Source organism: Crocodylus siamensis, chromosome 4 (genome assembly GCF_052110815.1).
Source record: "Crocodylus siamensis isolate JL-2025a chromosome 4, ASM5211081v1, whole genome shotgun sequence".
Lineage (NCBI taxonomy): Eukaryota > Metazoa > Chordata > Crocodylia > Crocodylidae > Crocodylus > Crocodylus siamensis.
Genome location: NC_143398.1, coordinates 67,314,949 through 67,333,550, shown reverse-complemented (window position 1 = coordinate 67,333,550; position 18,602 = coordinate 67,314,949). Strand labels below are relative to the sequence as shown.

The 18,602-nt window shown below is 44.7% G+C and overlaps 2 protein-coding genes across 3 annotated transcripts in view; both read right to left on the bottom strand.

Annotated features, from left to right (window-relative positions):
• The window catches only part of NUP107 (nucleoporin 107), a 39,430-nt gene extending 34,919 nt beyond the window's left edge, over window positions 1–4,511 (bottom strand). The window contains exons 1-2 of the mRNA XM_090042499.1: window positions 4,429–4,511; window positions 929–1,014 (exon numbers count right to left, since the gene is read on the bottom strand). Of these exons, the coding sequence (XP_089898625.1) occupies window positions 929–1,014; window positions 4,429–4,436 (94 nt within the window). The 5' untranslated portion in view covers window positions 4,437–4,511. The remainder of the gene's footprint in view (window positions 1–928; window positions 1,015–4,428) is intronic.
• A 7,200-nt stretch (window positions 4,512–11,711) lies between these two features.
• RAP1B (RAP1B, member of RAS oncogene family) overlaps window positions 11,712–18,602 on the bottom strand; it is a 66,369-nt gene continuing 59,478 nt past the window's right edge. For both annotated transcript variants that reach the window (XM_090042497.1, XM_090042498.1), the window contains exon 8: window positions 11,712–12,965. The gene's annotated coding sequence lies outside the window, so the exon portion shown is untranslated. The remainder of the gene's footprint in view (window positions 12,966–18,602) is intronic.

Here is an 18,602-nt window from a genome sequence, read left to right as displayed (position 1 = left end):
AGGCCGCATTGGGCCTGCAACGGACCCCATGGCCTAGCAGCCCCTGCTCGTGTTGCTGCAGCTGGATTCCATGGAGACTCCAGGAGCAGCAGGGCCATGGGTTTCCATGCAGTACTGGCAGGGTGTGCAGCTGGGCAGGAAGCTGCTCTGTAACCAGGATCTTAAGCTAATTTTGCATTAGTTCCAGAAAGTAACAGAAAGAACAGACACACTAGAATTCTTTACCATCAAAATCGGAAAATTACTACCACATTCATTAAATTTATACAAAATTATTTTAATAATAAAATAGCCATTTTGAAAATGAAACACTGACATATCCATTTCCATAGTCAATTATATTAATTTGCTAAATCAAAACCCCCAAATTTTCTAATAATGTTGAAAAATTTTAAAAATAATAATACAAAAGTCAGAATTAAAATGTTCCAGGTGTTACTCCGAATTATCACTACTAATTTTTTCTACCCCTTTCAGCTTGACAGACGTGCAAAAATTAGGAAAAACTGGCTATATGTTGGATACAGTAAAATTAACAAAATACAAATGCTGTTGAGAGCCTAAGTCCAACAGAGGGATTGTTTGTACTACGTAATCTTTCACCAGTAGACACACACTACTTTTGAACATTAGATTTAAAGTTCTTAGAAGTGGTATTTCAAAATTAGTGAGTGATATTTCAAAGTTAGTGATGTTCCTTTATATTATGAATGAACAGGACAAGAAAATGCAAGTTTCATATTAGTGCTATTTCAAATTTGCATAATTTCAAGGAATACAGTACTCTACAGCAGTTGAAAATTAACTAGATCTCATGAGCGCCCATAATTGCTATAAGCCAAAACCAAGAAAAAATAACTATTCCATGGTGCAGTCAGAATATTAAGGGTTTCACAAACATACAAAAACCCTGACAGAGAAAGGATACTAGAAACTCTTTTTTGAGAACTCTGTTTTCGAGCAGGCCTAGTCATCTCCGCATCTTGTGGGGATGCCACATTTCCAAAATCAGTCCTACAAAACAGAAATGGAGTAAACAAACAGATACAAGTAAACAAACAGATTTAAGTAGGATGAACTATGGGAGAATAATTCTATTTTCTTTTGCTAATTGGATTGTATGACCAATAACTACTCTCAAATAATACTTTAGAAAGGAAAATAAGTGTAGCCAGTAGACTGAAATTAAAAAGAAACTATTTTCTCAAAACAACCCTCTCTCTCCCCCCCTCCAAAAAAAAAAAAAAAAACCTCTTGTGTTTGTTTCTATCCAGCAATGTCCTTTAAGTTAAAGGAAGAGGGAAATGTTTGAGAAGAAACAAGTTCTCCACAGTGCTGAAAAGGTTACTCTACAAATATGAAGTAACTAACTCCAGGGGAAATATTCTAACAGATACGCAGTAGTCCCTCCCACAGCTAGTCCAATTTTAACTAAGACCCTTGACAAACGTTAACATTTATGCTGAAGTTCTAATACTAGCTGATTTTACATGAGAACAGAATGTTTCTGAAAAAGTTTAAACAAATCACATAATGAGTTTGAGAGACATAATATTTAAAATAAAGAACGAAGTGATCGCACACCTTTGATTCTTTACCCACATATTTTGATTGATCTTTGGCCCATGAAGTTGACCTGTGCTAGGGAGAAGGGCAGATTTAGCTTTCCCATGCAGCAAAATGCTTGTGAAATGCATAACTGCATATAGACCCCCAAATACGCTATATTTGTAAGGACTCTGTGGAAAGCTTCAGAATCCAAAGAATCAACTTTTATGCACAGAGGAAACTGGAACTTCACTTAAATGAGTAAGTTCAAAGGCCTGAAGAGACCAGCCTCCACACCATGACACTCCTGTATAACACAGACCTAAGGAACTCCCACAGCAATTCCTGCTCCAAGTGCTCAGCTTGTTTGAACTATAGCAGGGCTATCAAAGTTGATTGGTTCATTTCCCCCACATCACTCCCAGCTAGATTGGATTGCAGCACTCCTCTCAGGCTGGATCCAGATCTCCAGCAGCAGGGCAAAGCAGTGGTGACATTAAATAGGCAGTTTATGCAGAGGCTCAGACATTTCAGGGAATCAAAGCTTAATACATCTGTTGCTCACCCTGCCAAAACACATTCCCAGTGGGACTTCATACTCTGGAATTCAGGGGCAGGACTCATCCCTGCTCACCCCCAAGTTCCCAACCCCTTCAGGAGCACCATATGCCAGATGACACAGCTACGCAAACCAGATCCACCCTACAATGACACCCCCCCCGCCCCAACTACATTCCTTTAGAAAGATACCCCACTTTGATTTAAAGACGTCACGTGACAGACTACCCTATATCTGCAGATAAGTTGTACCATTGGTTAGTTACCCTCTTAAAAATGTGCACCTCGTTTCTAGTTGAAGCTATGTGAGCTCCCAACTTCTGATCCTCATGCCTCCTTGTGGCTTTTTCTACAAGGCATGTGTACATTCAAAAGCTCTTTCCCTGCTAGCACTAACCTCATTGCCTTCTCTGGTATAAAAAAAAATAAACTGAACTCCGATAACACTTTTTTTTCAACCCTCGTTAAAACCCCTGGCAGTTTTTCATAGATTCATAGATGTTAGGGGCTGGAAGGGACCTCACAAGATAATTCAGTTCAGCCCTCCTGCACTTGGGCAGGAAAGACTGCCAGGGTCAGATGACCCCAGCAAGGTGCATGTCAAATCGTTTTTTTAAGGTCTCCAGGGTAGGTGACTGTACCACCTCTGGGGGGAGTCTGTTCCAGACCCTGGAGACTTCAATGGTGAAAAAATTTCTCCTTATGTCCAATCACAAACGATCTTCAACCAGTTTGTGTCCGTTGTTTCTTGTCTTCTCCTTGAGGGTGCCTTGGTGAACAGATGCTCCCCCAGCCCCTGGCTGTGCATCCCAATATATTGAGGCTGCCAAGGCCCCTCTAAGTCTTCTTTTCTTCAGGCTGAACAGTCTCATGTTGTCCAGCCTTTCCTTGTATGACCTGCTCTCTAGACCTCTAATCATGCATGGGGACCTTCTTTGGACAATCTTGAGCTTCTCCCCACCCTTCTTGAAGTGTGGCACCCAGAACTGGACACAGTACTCCAGTTAGTCTCACCAAGGCTGAGTAGAGCGGGAGGAGAACAGCCTTAGTCTTACTTGAGATACATCAGTAGATGCGTGCTCATATTTGATTTGCTCTGTCAGCTACAGCATTGCATTGGTGGCTCTGTTACAACCTCCAGATCTCTTTCAGCTACGGTGCTGGCAAGTATAGCACTGTCAAGCCTGTAAGTGTGTTGTGGATTATTCCTCCATGCAATAATGATGGAGCGCTTTACATTTCTCAGTGTTAAACATCATCAGGTTTTGATCCACTCACCTTGCAAGCCTGTCCAGACCTGTCCTATATCCCTAGCCTGTCCTCCAGCGTGACTGAGCTCCCCCATAATTTGGTGTCATCCACGAATTTTGCCAGTCTGCTTTTAACACACAAATCCAAATCACTGATGAACATGCTGAAAAGCACTAGTCCGAGCACCAAACCCCGAGGGATGCCACTGGTCACTTTCTGTTGTGTTGACTCAGTGCCGTCCATTAATAGTTTCTGGGTGCAACTTGCACTCAGAGCTAGTCACCTAGCCTGGCAAGTGCACTACCTAGCCTCACAGCCAGTTTCAACCCTTTCAATGTAATCACTCGTAGCTTTTTTCTGAACCTTTCCCAAATGACACCACAGTCCTGCTCCCATTGCATTCAGGAATACCACATTGCTACTACGCCTGCTCCTGTCCTCCTGCAGAGCTCTCACTCCCCCTTTCTTCAACTGTACACCTGCCTCAATGCAAGTCTCCTAGAGATGCTGCTTTCAGGACACCACCCTCCTTCTTCAACACATTTCCTTCCCTCCCACATGTACCTCCTAGCGCTAAGGGGCACCGAAACACAGGGTGTCAACAAATGCAGACTAGCAAGACAGTGCATGTGTGAACAAGGAGGGCACTTCCCGCCAGCACAAGGAGAGGCAATGCCCGCCGACAGGGCGCCCTACTGTTTGGTTAGGAAACCGGCGGTGTCGGCGGGTCTCGCCCAGACCGGGAACGAGCTGCCAATACCGCGGCCCCACTATCAGTCCGCTCAAGGAGGGCGGCTCTGCGGCGGAGGCGCCACACGAGAGCCGGCACTGCCCCTCCGCAAGCTCCTGGAGCCGGCGCACAAGCAACACCGGACAAGCGACCAAGCGAAGGCCTCCGACACAAGCTCTGAGGAGAGGCCGCGCCAGAGCAGCCAGCAGCCCAAGCCAGGGAGACAGCTACGGCGCAGCCAGCACCTTCTTCCGCCCTGAGCGCATCGGGCACAGGAGCCCCTGGCAGCCTCCACCCGGCGCTAGCTAGGGAATGGGAATGGGGGAAGCGTGGGCGCTTACCCATCCATGCTAGCAGCCCCGGCCACAGCCGCTACTTCAGCCTTCCCGCTTTCCGGAAGTACCCGCCCGCCACCGGAAGGTGACCCCACGCTCTGGCGCCGCGCACGGAAGGCGCATGCGCCCCCTGCCGTACTCCTGCGCACTGCTGCCTGCGATGGACGGGCAGAGCTGTGGGTGTGCGCATGCGCACATTAGCCTGCGGTGGCTCGGGCGTGCTTCGTCCCCCACCGCGGCGCAAGGGGCGGGGCGGGGCGCGCCTTTGCTCTGCGGCCTGCCGGGGCTGTCGGTGAAGCTTAGTGCTTCTCGCAAGTGAGTCTTGCGGCAGGCATCAGGCCTGAGCAGGAAACGGCGCTGGGGCGCGCCCGCCCTTGGGAACAGACAGGGCCTGGGGTGGGGTCTCTCCCTGTGTCACTTCTGCCTGCAAACTTCAGCGCATCTTGCACTCAGAGCTCCTCGAGCAGCATAGCTTCCTTGGCACAGGCACAGGCTTGTACCCTGATTTTTTTTTTTTAAATTAGTATATTTCGCGTTCCAGGTCAAGTCAGCCAAATCATACGAATGGAGCAGAACTCAAATCGTTCTGAAAACCCCATTGAGGGAGCAGGCAGAACTCAATCCCTTCAAAACACCATGCATGATGCTACAACCAGCGAGCATCCTCTGTCTCAGGCTCTCACTCCAGGAATTCAGGTACTTCCAAGTCTACTGGCAGGCATCCTAGTGCAGGCCCAAGGCCAGAGGGCTTAGAATTTAGGTGCCCCAACTCGATCTTAGCCCACAAGAGGCCCAGAAGCTTGCACTCTGATGGGCCAGGTGGCTAACGTTATTGCAGCAGAACAAGGGGAGCACAGGTGTGAAGATGATACATCATCCCTTTATGGACAGGATCCTAGAGAAGGCCGGATGGATGGGGGCTTCTGGCATCACCCAACATCCTACAGTAAAGCAGCCAACATCCTAGTTCTGTAAAACATTGTCAACATTTACAAGCATTGAAAAAAAATATAGGCTCAAGAGATCTGGGGAAGAGGGCCATACCCCAACTCTGCAAAGGAAGGCAACCCTCCACTCTCCCCTGTCCATCCCCCATCTGCCCCCATTGGTTATTTGGCACTGAACAGAGACCTTCCCCTTTCTACCTTTTTGCATTTTTTTTCCTTTTTCTTTAAATTTAGTTCAGCCATAAGCACCTGAACTATGCTTGGTTGTCCTTAAGCACAGTAAATAAGGAATTTTTTTTTACATTATTTAGTTACACCTACCAGATAATAGTTTATCATTGCTAGTGGACAATCCCAGGAGTTAGTTCCAAGTAATTCAAATCAGACCAATTTTCCATAGATAAGGATTACCCACAATTATGCCAGTACATTTCAGGACTAGATGCACAAAAGGGGTTTTGAACCATCTGGGGCACCTATCTGAATTCATGTTTGTGTCTTACACCATATGAAAATAAGGCTTTAACACAGGCAGGCAAAGTCCAGCCCATGGGCCAGATCCAGCCAGCAGTGGACTGTCTTTCCCAGCAGCCCCTGCCCAGTGGCTGGAGCCAGTTTCCGTGGAGAACCCAGCAGCAGTTACCCCCATAGCATGGGGCCAGGGTTTCCATGGAGACCAGCCCCAGCAGCACTGGCAGGCAGCCACAGTGCCAGTTGCTTTCTGGTGGAGTTGGGGGGAGACTGTACTACATAAGCAGGGCAGGCTCAGCTGCTGCCACCTGTGTAGGGTGGGCAATGGAGGAAGCCCCCTTGGGAGGGGTGGCTGTGGGGAATTGAGGGGTTGCTCCAGCCGCTCCAAGCCCCACCCGCAGCACCTCCCCTGCTGGCAGGGCAGATTGCTGCTTTGGAGCGGAGCTGGGATCTTTTGGCAGTGAGGGCCTGATCCAGAGCTTGGGTAGAGCCATGACCCTCTACCTACACACCCCAGCCCAGGGCATGCATGGTGCAGATCACGTGGTCACTGCCGAAAGATCCCAGCCCAGCTCCAGAGCAGCTCTGCACCCTGCCAGTGCTGGTCTCCATGGAAACCCTGGCCTCCCATCATCACAGCACAGCTGCTCCTGGGGTGTCCAGAGACTAGCCCCAGCTGCACAGGCAAGGGCTGCTGGGAAATGGAGTCCAGCTGCTAGCCAGATCACCCATTTTGCCCACCCCTGCTTTAACAATTCACGAGTTGTAAGAAAAATACCTGCTCTCTCCCTAAAAAAGCCATTAAAATGATTATTAAAAACCAACAGTAAGAAATCCATCATACAAAAACACAGGAGAACTAGCAAAGCAAAACATTTACTTGAACTGCCTCGAGAACAAACAAGCAATAGGCACATCCACGTTGCTTCCCTTACTCTTGGCAGTCAGTAGGGTGCAAGGTCTTACCACCCTCCCCTTCCAAATGATATACTGTCAACAGCTTGTAATGTCAGATTCTAAACTAATATGTTGTCCTATACTAGTGAAAGAAAGTGAATGTGCCAACTTTATTTTAAAATCATTTCTGCTCTTTCATTTACACAATACAGAAAGTAGGAGAACCCAGCAATCTGGATTTTGGCTCACAAGCCTACTACTCTTAGGTGTTACAGAGGTCAGTGGGGCAGCCTTCCTAGTTCTTTATAAATTGGAGAAGTAACATGCTGTGCTAGACTAAAAATTCTATTTTCTTAAACTGTAGAACAATCATTTGGTAGCGGGGGGAGGGAGAAGAGAAGGAAGCTTCGTTGTGCCCAATGTAAAACATAGGGATTTAATATATGGGTAACTAGGAGTTTCAGGGATTGAAATGCATACTCCTCTTTCACCTGAAATATTACTGTGTTTTTGTAGAGAAGAATAGAAGCTTTTATTCTTGAATATACCCAGCATGACTGAAGCAACTGATCAACTTCCTTCTAGGACTTAAGGAATTATGTATGATGTGGTTAAAAAGTACATGAAAAGTTCAGTTACACTGAACACAGGAGGAAATAACTACAACTGCAATTTCATTTTAAAATCAGACACAGATCTTTTAATAGGCAGGCAGAGATACTGCATTTGGAAAAAGTTTATTTCCCAGTAACTTTAGTTCAGCTATGGTCCTTTCAAACAGTGGTGGCAGTGAAAGTAGAAAATACTGAAACTGCAATTCTGCACTCTGCAGAGCTTCCTCTTTGAATGTGTTACAGGAGCATGGAATTAAATGCTAGTCATTTTGCTTAATCTGTGATTCTGCCCCTTTACCATACTGTTTCAGCAGAAGAACTTAAAACAGCACTGATACAAACTAGCCCCAAAGAAAGTGGAAAGATGGTCCTCATCTTATCCAGGTCTTAGATTACCAAAAAAATTTTAGAATTTAATGAAACTAAGGCTACAAGAATGGATTCTGTAGCTATTTAAACATTTGTATGAAGACAACCACATACAAAACAAAATGAAGATTTACTACAGGGTTTAAAACCCACAGTGCAACATAAATTTGAAATCAGAGTACAAATGGACTCAGCTGTGCCATTTCATTTTTCTACCCAACCTGGAAGAGAGAAGAAGTAAGAAATCATGGAATCTTACAATTTTAAGTATGTTATTAAAAAAAAAATTGAATAGGTTTTTTAAAACAAACAAACAAAAAAATCCAACTTGACCATGGCACACTCACTAAAAAGAGAAAAGCAAATTAAGTAATTGAGGTAGACCAACTGCAGGTATAAGAACTGAATTTGATTAAGAGTTCTGTTTGTCTAATCTTGTTAGATATGCCTTCAGGTATATACAGTTGTAGTTCTTTGAAGTTTAAGTTGCTTTCACTCCAGTTTTCCTGTTCCTATTCTCTAAACAAGCTGGACACAAAGGTCTAGAGACTGTTGTCATTCATGTATGAAATTCTTTGGAAAAAAAAGTTTGGATGGAAGCTCAAGGATTTTTATGCATCTTCATGCTTAGCTACATCTGCATTACAATTGAAAGAAAAACATTACACACACACCCCTGCATACAGACTATCCAATTTTTCTTTTTCAAAGAGGAATAGCGTAGTGTTGCTCAGACAGACAGGTTTCAACTGAAAAAACAAAGAAACTTTAATTCAGACTGAGTAACCACTGGGGGTCTAGGGGATGAGGATTGGAGGAGAGAGGCTTGGCCTCAATTACAAGAGAAGAAAAGCTTCCAACTCTAAAAAAAAAAAAAAAAAAAAAAAAAAAAAAAAAGTGCAGTAAGGTTTGCAAAGCACCAGTAATTTAGGATTTGTATCTATACTACTTAATTTAAGTCTTCCCCAGATTGTAGTTATCATCTCTAAATCTCACATGCCTTGCAACAGCAATTCACAGATCCAATCCATAAGCAAGACAGAAACCTACTGATCTATCCAGAACTCTCTCAAGCTTTTTCCACCTCCTTTTAAAGGCAAAAATATCAATCGAGCTTCAAATATCAAATGAGCATTCAACTTTGTGGTACTTCTCCTCAAGTTTAGGTACTGTTTTACTTGAAATTACTTGTTTCAAGTGGTGAGGTCTTCCAGCCATGGGGCTCTTTAGCCTGGAAAAGTGCAAGCTCAGGGGTGACCATCAGGATCTGAGAGAACGTTTGATCCCCAGAGCGCCCCAAGGGATGATGAAGTCAAACAGTCATAAACTACTGCGAGACTGTTTCAGGCTGGGCATAAGGAAGAATTTCTTTACTGTCCGAGCCCCCAAGGTCTGGAACGGTCTGCCATTGGAGGTGGCTCAAGCACCTACTCTGAACACCTTCAAGAGTAAACTGGATGCTTATCTTGCTGGGATCCTATGACCCCAGCTGACTTCCTGCCCTTTGGGCGGGGGGCTGGACTCGATGATCTCCCGAGGTCCCTTCCAGCCCTAATATCTATGAAATCTATGAAGTTAGGGATTTGAAGCCATTTTATAAATTAAGTTTCAAAACACCCTTACAAGATGTAAAACAGAAATATTCAGAGTTGGGACTCAGCGACTCCCCCAAGGTAAAGGCAGAGTTTGGGAGGAAGCTGACACTCAGATTCTGCTTTTAAAGAGGAATGTCTTTATACATTTGGCCAATGAATAGTATCTTTTAGAGAAAACCTTAAGAAACTTATTAAAAAAAATAACGCGACAGACATGCAAATTCCAGAGTGTAACCAATTTTCAGCTCAGTATCTTTTGCCTACTATTGTCTATATATAAATAACTCCACACAGTAGCATATAAGAAAGAATGCCAGATTTCAGTGCAAACATTTAATGATGATCAAGTGCATGAACTAGCAAAACTACATACAGTTCTTATATTTGCTGGGTGGAAAAAACCTTCAAAGGCTAGTGAGAAGCTTGCATTTTTAAGACCCAACATAAAACCTTGTTTCTTCTGAGAGCAGATTTTGGTTCCTTCACCAATCCCGTGGAAAAAAGATGAAATGAAAAGAAAGATAAGGCAATCTATATTCCCAAAGTGTACTTGCTGCAATATATTACTACACTGTTAACCAATAGCATGCCCTTTTTTAAACAGATGCAGAAAAATGTTTGCCTTACACCTTTTATTGTATTTAAAAAATGTTAAATTCTTACAGACATAGAAGTAAGTCTGACCTTGGACCTTTCCTTCAAGGTCTTTCAATGCTTCCTTCCAAGCTTGCTAACCAAACAGGTTAAATATAAAAGGAACCTCTCCCTCCCTCCCTCTCTCTCTCTCTCTCTCTCTCACACACACACACACACACACACACACACACACACACACACACACACACACACACACACACACACACACACACACACACACACACACACACACACACCCCGCCCCCCATCTGTTCATGATGCTTTAATTCATGAAAACGTAGTAATTCCTTTCACATTGAACAAACCATCAACAACATTCCAGGAACAAAAGACAACTACAATTCTTTTCTACTTCCTCAAGTGACAGTGGTATCTCCCACATTGTTACTTGATCTCCATTGCTGCCACTCCCTCAATGTCTTTCCTTAAGTGGCTTCCCTAATTGCTGAAGTAGTGTCCTCAAGTCTACCAGGTTTTGCTTATGAAAGGTTCCTCTATAGGAGGCATACACAGTACTACAGGACTTCACTAAGTCTATGACCTGGGTAACAGGCAGTCATCATTTTACCCATATTTGGGAGTGAGCTCAGCATCAGAGAGGTGATATACAAGATACAATTGCTTTTTGTTTTTTTTAAATGACACTTGGTCTATATACAGTTAATACTTCCACTACTTGCCAGCTGTTTGTGTGACCCTTCATATATACCAGTTCTTTTCCCCTTCACAAGAATCCACTGAAGTTGGATGCTTCCTGAGCAACTACAGTCAATACTGCTGCTGAGATGTTCATTCTAGAATTCAAAGATTCATAATCAGCTCAGATTTTTATCCAAGCTGATTATGCTGCATTTACCAAAGGCTCTACCTTGATACAGCCAATAGAGCACATTTTTCCTTTAAAGCGATGACAGGAAGGATCAGAATTCCCTTCCCCCGCCCCCCACCAAGACCAAACTTGAGTTTCCAGCAAGACTCTCAGAACTCAGTTTGAAGGTCACCATAACCTCCCACATTACAAAACTTTACTGCAAGATTAATTTATGAAATAAAATTTATTGTATGTGTGCATGCCTGTGTGTGTAAAACTGAAAATATATTCAACACAAAAAATCCTTTAAGTATGGGAAAAAATAGTGCTAATGCTCCCTTTAGTGTTAAATTTTGGAACTTTTAAGGTCCATTTTATACTTTCACAAGTATGGCAGAGCATATTGGCCAGCTTTTGAAAAGCTAGTCATACCTTCTCACTAGCAGTAACAAGCTAACTGATCTTGTTATAAAAAGAAAAACATTCCATAAAGTAAAGTCAAGTCAAAACAGTAGTAATAGGCAATACACTTCAAGTACCCCCAACCCATCACTAATTAATCATTAAAACAATATCAAAAGCCCCATATACACTTTCTATATACAGCTTCCTCTAGAAAAAAATCTGTGCCCCAAAGGGAATGCTTAAAAAAGTGGAAGTTGCTAATATTTTGTGCTACTGCTAGTATTTTGGCAACTAACCAGGATTAGTCTTTCACCTAATGAGGTATTTCTTCAAAGAGCTTTTACTTACCTGTATGTTAAACTGGAGGAACTGTTAGGTCTAGCTTCGTGAATATGAGGCCAGAGCCTCTTTTGGTCTCAGATGTATGAATCCACACTGTGCAAGATGCTCTGCTCTCAATTGTATTTAGAGAGAGGATGTAATATTTACTAGCGCTGTTAAAACACTACACAAAGCATTCAAGTAGTAGATAACTGTAATGCAAGCCCTTGCATGGCAATCCAAATTTATTGAACTACTGATGCTAAGTCATACAAAATTGCACCACTTTAATTAAGGCTTTTAGTTTACATTTGGCCACCTCAAAGCAGTTGTAACATTAGGTTGGTCAATTTAAATACTGTGGCTCCCTGTTGGATATACACACAATCTTTACACCCAAACGTTAATGCATACAAAGCAACAAGGCATTGTTAAATAAAATCAGCAAAAGTTAAGTACTGCAACTTAGGCCCTGTGACCAATTACACATGATTAAAATTACTTCCCACATTCACATCCACAGTACTCTTCCACCATTTAACATCTCAACCAAAACGTTACACATGTAAAACAATCACTAACAGGCAAAAGTACTAAACCTGTATATTTGGTATTGCAAATACACTTATGCATGAGCAAGCAAGGGAATTCACAGTGAGAATCTACAGCTGCAGAAGCCCAAAAATGATTTACAAAAAATTGTTAAATCATTAAAAAATTGTTTTAAAATATACACTTCTTGTTGTAGACCCCCACTGTACACACAACTATAAACATTGTTCCCTATGTAAACAAGGAAAAGGAAACATACAATAAAAGGTTGAAAAGTCTGGACATTTCCTTCCCAACAGATATTAAAGGCCATGTCTTTAGTCAGACATTATACTGAAAGGACTCTTAAAGACTAGATTCACTGTCTCCACAGGTTTTTCCTAAAATTAAAAAACTATATAGCTGTTGTGTTAATCAAAGCGCTTTTGTACAATACAATGATGATGATCCTGTATTTCTTTAAAAAAGTTACAATAAGCTACAAATACCGATGAAGCAAAGTTATCTGGAGTAGTCTATAGAGGAGCTCTTTGGACTTTCTTTTATTATGCTAAAATAGTGGTGCTTTTAGGATTTACATTATTGTACTCTCCAATAGAAAGTATGGGGATTGTTGAAGTATACAGTACATAGTTTTCATACATGTACAACATTGGTGGATGAACAATGTCTCTTATCAGTAATACTGGATGTAGGCTCTGGTTTTACCAGTTGCATACATTTAGAATATTTATAAGTAAAAATCTCTCGTGACACTGGAAAGTGATTAGAATGTGCAAACTGATGTAGTAGCTTTCATCCATTTCTTAAAGGGTACCACCACAGGAAAGTCCATTTATGATGTTGGTAGGTTTAATAAAGTTGGAATGCTGGCACTGTTGCATTGGGCAACAGTTCTTCAGACCTGTAACAGTGAAACAAGTAATTAGCCTCAGAAAAACATGAATACCAACATATTGTTTTGCAGTTAAGAAAACTAATACATTTTAATTGTTCAACACCTCTCTCCAAGACTTTCCTGATGTGATTTTGTCAGGGTTCCCCCCCACAGAAAAAAGTCTCCCCCCTTTACAGAGGAACTGACCAAAGAGATATACACAAAGCAAAAAAATCGTGTGTGTGTGGTGTGCGAGTTACTTGAAACATTATTAGATACAGACATTATTTGAGTTACTGGTACCCACATCGCTTCTTCCCAACTCCCCAGCATACTTGTTCATCCTGGGTCTATACAGGGGATTGGACTAGATGATCTCTGAAGTCCATTTTATCCAAATAGTTCTATTCTTTACATATCTATGAAGATCAGATCTTTAGAAGACAGCTGTGCATTTCCCCTGAAGTACCTCATTTGCATTCACATACAGAGCCACAAATATTCACTTGTGAAAATCCTAAACCACCATATAGTAACTAAGTAGATTTTGGAATGAACAGCACAGAAGGCATATTTATAAAAGTTATACAAAAAGTGAGATACTTGATGGCACTCAAAAATGTAGTTGAAGTAGTTTTATTAAAAAGAGCCAAACCATTATGAACAGTTTTAGTTTAAAAGCGTCCTCCCCCACCCCCGGCTTTAATTTTCTTCCAAGTATGAGTATATATAATGGTTAAAGACAACACACATTTTTATAAGCACATTAATGTGCACTTTATAACTGTAATTAGAAAAAGGAAGATAATGCAAATACTGTTGATCAGAAGAAAACTGGTACACTAATTACATATCAATTTACCTTCGGCCTCAACATACCATAATTATGTGAATATTCAAAGTATCCAGACACCTGATTGTATGCTCATTTATAACTCATTACCTAAGCCTGGGTACAACTTTTCAAATGGACATAACATTCTGTTCATTTACTTGGCATCAAGACTAAATGAACTGATAATAGGATGATGAACACTGACTGGTCTCTGACCCCTATTAGCAGTTTTCAAGTGTCATCATTTGACAGTAAGGTCTGTGGCCTCAGAGGCCAGGGTCCAAAGGGCAGAATTTATACCACAAGAACTACTAAATTCATCTAAAAGCTTATGAGTAAATTCAGGTGGTTTGCTCACTGAAGGTGTGTGGAGCACTTTAGCCAAACCAAATTCAAGGCCATTTTGAATTCACAGTACAAGGCCTAAATCCTACACCAAAATCCACATGGGTGAAATTCTGCACCCAAAGATGCAAGAGAAGAAAGACAGGTGTGCAACTTGTCTGCACGGATAACAGGCTACAACCAAGAATGAATGAAGTTCCACAGAGTCTTGTCAAACTGGGTTTTTGAACACATTCATTTTTTGAAGTGCACCAGTATATTGGTCACACCAATAACAGGAAAATTAACATAATTGGCAATAGACTTCTTTTTAGATGATAATGTTACCGATAAATGCTGTGCGCATTCGCAACAAGCATGCAGCCAGGAATGCAGCCTGGCAGTCTGGAGAGCAGACTCCTGCCTATAAGTCCATGGAAGGGAAGGGGCATGGGGAAGGCAAATTGAGGCCCCCACAGTGACAGAGGGAGTGGAGCAGGGGTTGTGCAGCCAGGACGGCAAATGTGATCCCAGAGCAGGGCATGGGGCAAAGCTGCAGGTGGCTCATCCAGGGGGTGTGGAGGGCTGGGCAGCTCCTGCTGCTGCATGTACCCCAAGGGGAGGCATGGGGGAGGGTATGTCCCCCCTGGATGTGTGTGGGGCAAGAGCAGGCTGCCCGCTGTGGGCTGCACCAGCCTATTCCTGGTGGGAGGCTGGACCAGGGCTGCACTCAGGGTACATAGGCAGCAGCAGCAGTTTGGAGGGCTATAGCCACCCTAAAATTCCCAGTAGCACCCTCCCACCCCCCCCGTAGCCACTCCTCCCAGCGCTGCTGCCACCTCCTGCCCTGAACAGCCCCCTGATCAGGAAGAGGTTGGCACAGCCCCTGGCCCTGAGCCTACAGCTTGCCTTCTCCCTATGCACAAGTCTGGGGGGGAGGTGCACATACCCACCATGCCTCACCCATGGATGCGGGCAGCAGCAGGGAGCCACCCACTCCTCACTCCTCCCTCCCCCCCCCCGGTGCCCTCGGGATGAGCCGCCTATGGGTCTGTCCTGCTCCCCACCCCAGAGTGGCTTTCAGTGCCCTGGCTAGGCAGCACCTACCCCAGCCCCACTCTCTCCTTCACCGTAGGGCAGGGATGGGTAGCGGGCTGGATCTGGCCCATGAGGCCATTCTATCTGGCCCATGGGGCCCTTAAAAAATTTAGAAAATAAATATTTAATCTTTCTTTGGTTCCTGTCAAAAAAGTGACAAGAACCAGGGGCAGTAGGACCCAGGGGAAGCCCGGCAGGCTCCTGCAACAGCAGGGCCTGCCTGGCCCAGCCTCCCCCAATCCAGAAGCCCCAGCAGGGGCTTCTGACCTAGGACCATGCAGCTGCAGCACACTGGAAACTCAGTTGAGGGCAGAGGTGGTGGGGAGGGCAGGGAAGGAGCCCAGGGAAAAGTGGCCCCTTGCCTGCTGCCCTCTGGCCGGCGCTCCCTGCTGCAGCCCACACAGGGTTGTCCCGAGCAAGCACTGGCAGCCCCACGGGGCACTGGCCACAGGGTGAGTAAGGGGCTGCTTTTCCCTGTGCTCAGCACCAGCTTGTAACCCACCCCCACTGCCAACGTGGGCCCCTTACTGGCTCACCCATTGGGGCTGCACTGTAGTGGCAGCAGCTACCCCTCCCCCCCCACTTGACACGTCAGGCAGTGTTGGCTACTGCTGCCCGCCAAGAGCTCGTGCACTGGGCAGCCCAAAGGCGGTAGTGGCAAACACTGCCTGGCACAGCAAGCGAGGGGGCCGCAGCTGCTCCCACCATGGTACAGCCCCAACGGGCAAGCCCGGAGCCAGCACGGGGCCCAGGCTGGCAGTGGGGGTGGGTTACAAGCTGGTGCTGAACGCAGGAAAAGCGGCCCCTTGCCCACCCCATGGCTGGCACCCTGTGCTGCAGCCTTTCACAGCCTGCGTGGAGCTATTTGTGCCTGCTCAGGACAGCCCCGTGTGGGCTGTGAGCGACTGGAACAGGGAGCACTGGCCACGGGGTGGGGGAGGGACTGCTTTTCCCTGCGCTCAGCACCAGCTCATTCCCTGCTGCAGAGCAGGGGGTCGGGGCTGCACACTGCCCCCCGCCTGTACCGCAGGGCTGGGGGGTACTGGGAGTAAGTGGGCGCAGGGTCCACACTGGTGTTCTGGAGCCAGCGCTGGTGGGGCCCAGAGCAGGGCAGCAGGAGTACAGGGGTCCTGGTGGGCAGGGGCTCTATGGAGCTGGGCCCGGGTCCCCCCTCTCCCTGCTGGTACAGCCTAGCCCAGCCTTCCTGACTGCGTCCCCACATTGTCAGCCCATATTCATCTTGGAGTCTAATTAGCTTGAGTTTAGTTAGTTGTTTATTATGAATGAAATTACAATAAAATGCTGGAGATGTGAACTTAGCTTCCTGTTTCTTGCCCCATTCAACGCCACCCAAAGTTAGAGGCCCTCTGATATATTTGAAAAACAAAACATCACTTAAAATTGCAAGATTTGAGAATGGTTTCTAGTAGACTGTATAGCCTTTGTTAACTTTTAATTTTCACTTTCCTGTACAGTCAGGTTTCACTTTCAACATTTTCCCAATGTGCTCTGCCTACTGTGCTGAATCACTAGCACAAATCATATGAAAATCTGCTACCTCTCACAGACACTTGGACTGTTGGGGGGGGAGAGGGAGGGGCAAGATCGAATGTAGATGCTGATGCACCCAGATGGCAACATATGACAATACTATTTTGATGAGATTGGGGAAATATTGGCATAAATGCATTTAAATGACTTAAGGAACAATCCTATTTACTATTCAAAAAATCATACATGTTATAGAACTGTGATGCAGAATTGGTTAAATGGTGTAACTATGTGCTAGAGAACCAAAAAACCCAAGAGCCAGGAACAAAACTTATTTTACGGCAAGTATGTAAAACTCTAGTAGTTCTTCTTTCAAGTCTGCTGTCCAGTTCCTGGGTAGATTCCCCTTTCAATCAATGAGTTCTGACATACTAACTTTCATTTTCCCCAGATCAGGCAGTATTATACAACATTAGGTTATAAGCTCAAACATGAGGTTCAGAGGTTGTTGTCTAGTTTATTATTCTTTCCCTTGGTTGCTGTTTAGCTTATGCATATACATACTTAATGGAATGCTACCAAATTTGTAGAGGGGGAAAAAAATTTATTTTCAGTCTTTTTGGGTGATCTATAAAGAGGGACTTTGTGGGAGCTGCTCCCCGATTTCATGGGCAGAATGCACGCCTGGGCAGCCGTTTCACAGGTGAAGCACAGTGCACCCGCTCCCCCAATTGGGCATGGCCATTGGGGGCTGCTCGACCATCACCACGGATTGGCTGTGGGGGCTGTCTGTCATGTAGCCCCCCCTCTCACTGCCAATTAGTGAAGGGAACATGAGTCCCCATGAAGGGACTCATGAACATGAGTCGTCAATCTGACAAAATCAGCAAAACTAACCGCACTTTATCATGCATCAGCAGATGCATGACAAACAGAACCAAGGACGTGATACTTCCCCTCTATGCTGCATTGGTCAGAACACAGTTGGCGTACTGCATCCAGTTTTGGGCGCCGTACTTCAAAAAGGATGTTGATAGACTTGAGAGGGTCCAGAGGAGGGCCACTTGTATGGTTAAGGGCTTACATGACAAGCCCTATGAGAAGAGACTGAGGGACCTGGACCTCTTCAGCCTCTGCAAGAGAAGGCTGAGAGGGGATCTTGTGGTTGCCTACAAATTCATTAGGGGGACACAGCAAGGGATCGGAGATGTTCTGTTCACCAAGGCATCTCTTGGGGTAACACGGAGCAATGGTCACAAACTGACAGAGAGCAGATTTAAGCTAGATATCAGGAAAAACATCTTCACAGTAAGGGTGGCCAAAATTTGGAATGGACTTCCAAGTGAGGTGGTGCTCTCCTCTACCTTGGGGGTCTTTAAGAGAAGACTGGGCAGGCATCTGGCTGGGGTCATCTGACCCCAGCACTCTTTCCTGCCATGGGCAGGGGGTCTGACTCGATCTGTCAAGGTCCCTTCTGACCTTCGCATCTATGAATATGGATGGAGTCACATAACAGGCAGCCCTCTCAGCCAATCAGTAGTGAGGGGCAAGGTGGCAGCCATCTTGGTGGCAGCCCCCCATACCCTCCAGCGAGCTGCCACAGCACTTAGCGCGACTCTACCCCTTCCCCCCGCAGTGGATTTTGTGGGCATTGCCGATTTCATGTAATCCACACAACTGCAAATTCAGTAGGCCCCTACCTATAAATCAAGTCTCTAAATTCATTTCAGTCCAGAAGCTAAACAAAACTGGTTTGGAATGCTAACAGTTTGCAAAAAGGTCATCCAATTTCACTACTTCTATTAAAGTGCCAAAATAATGAGTTAAACATACTGATATGTTTTTGTTAGTCACACCTCAAAACCAATTTACGTTAAAAAAAGAAAGACCAAGCATTGTGGAGCCTTAGGTAAGGA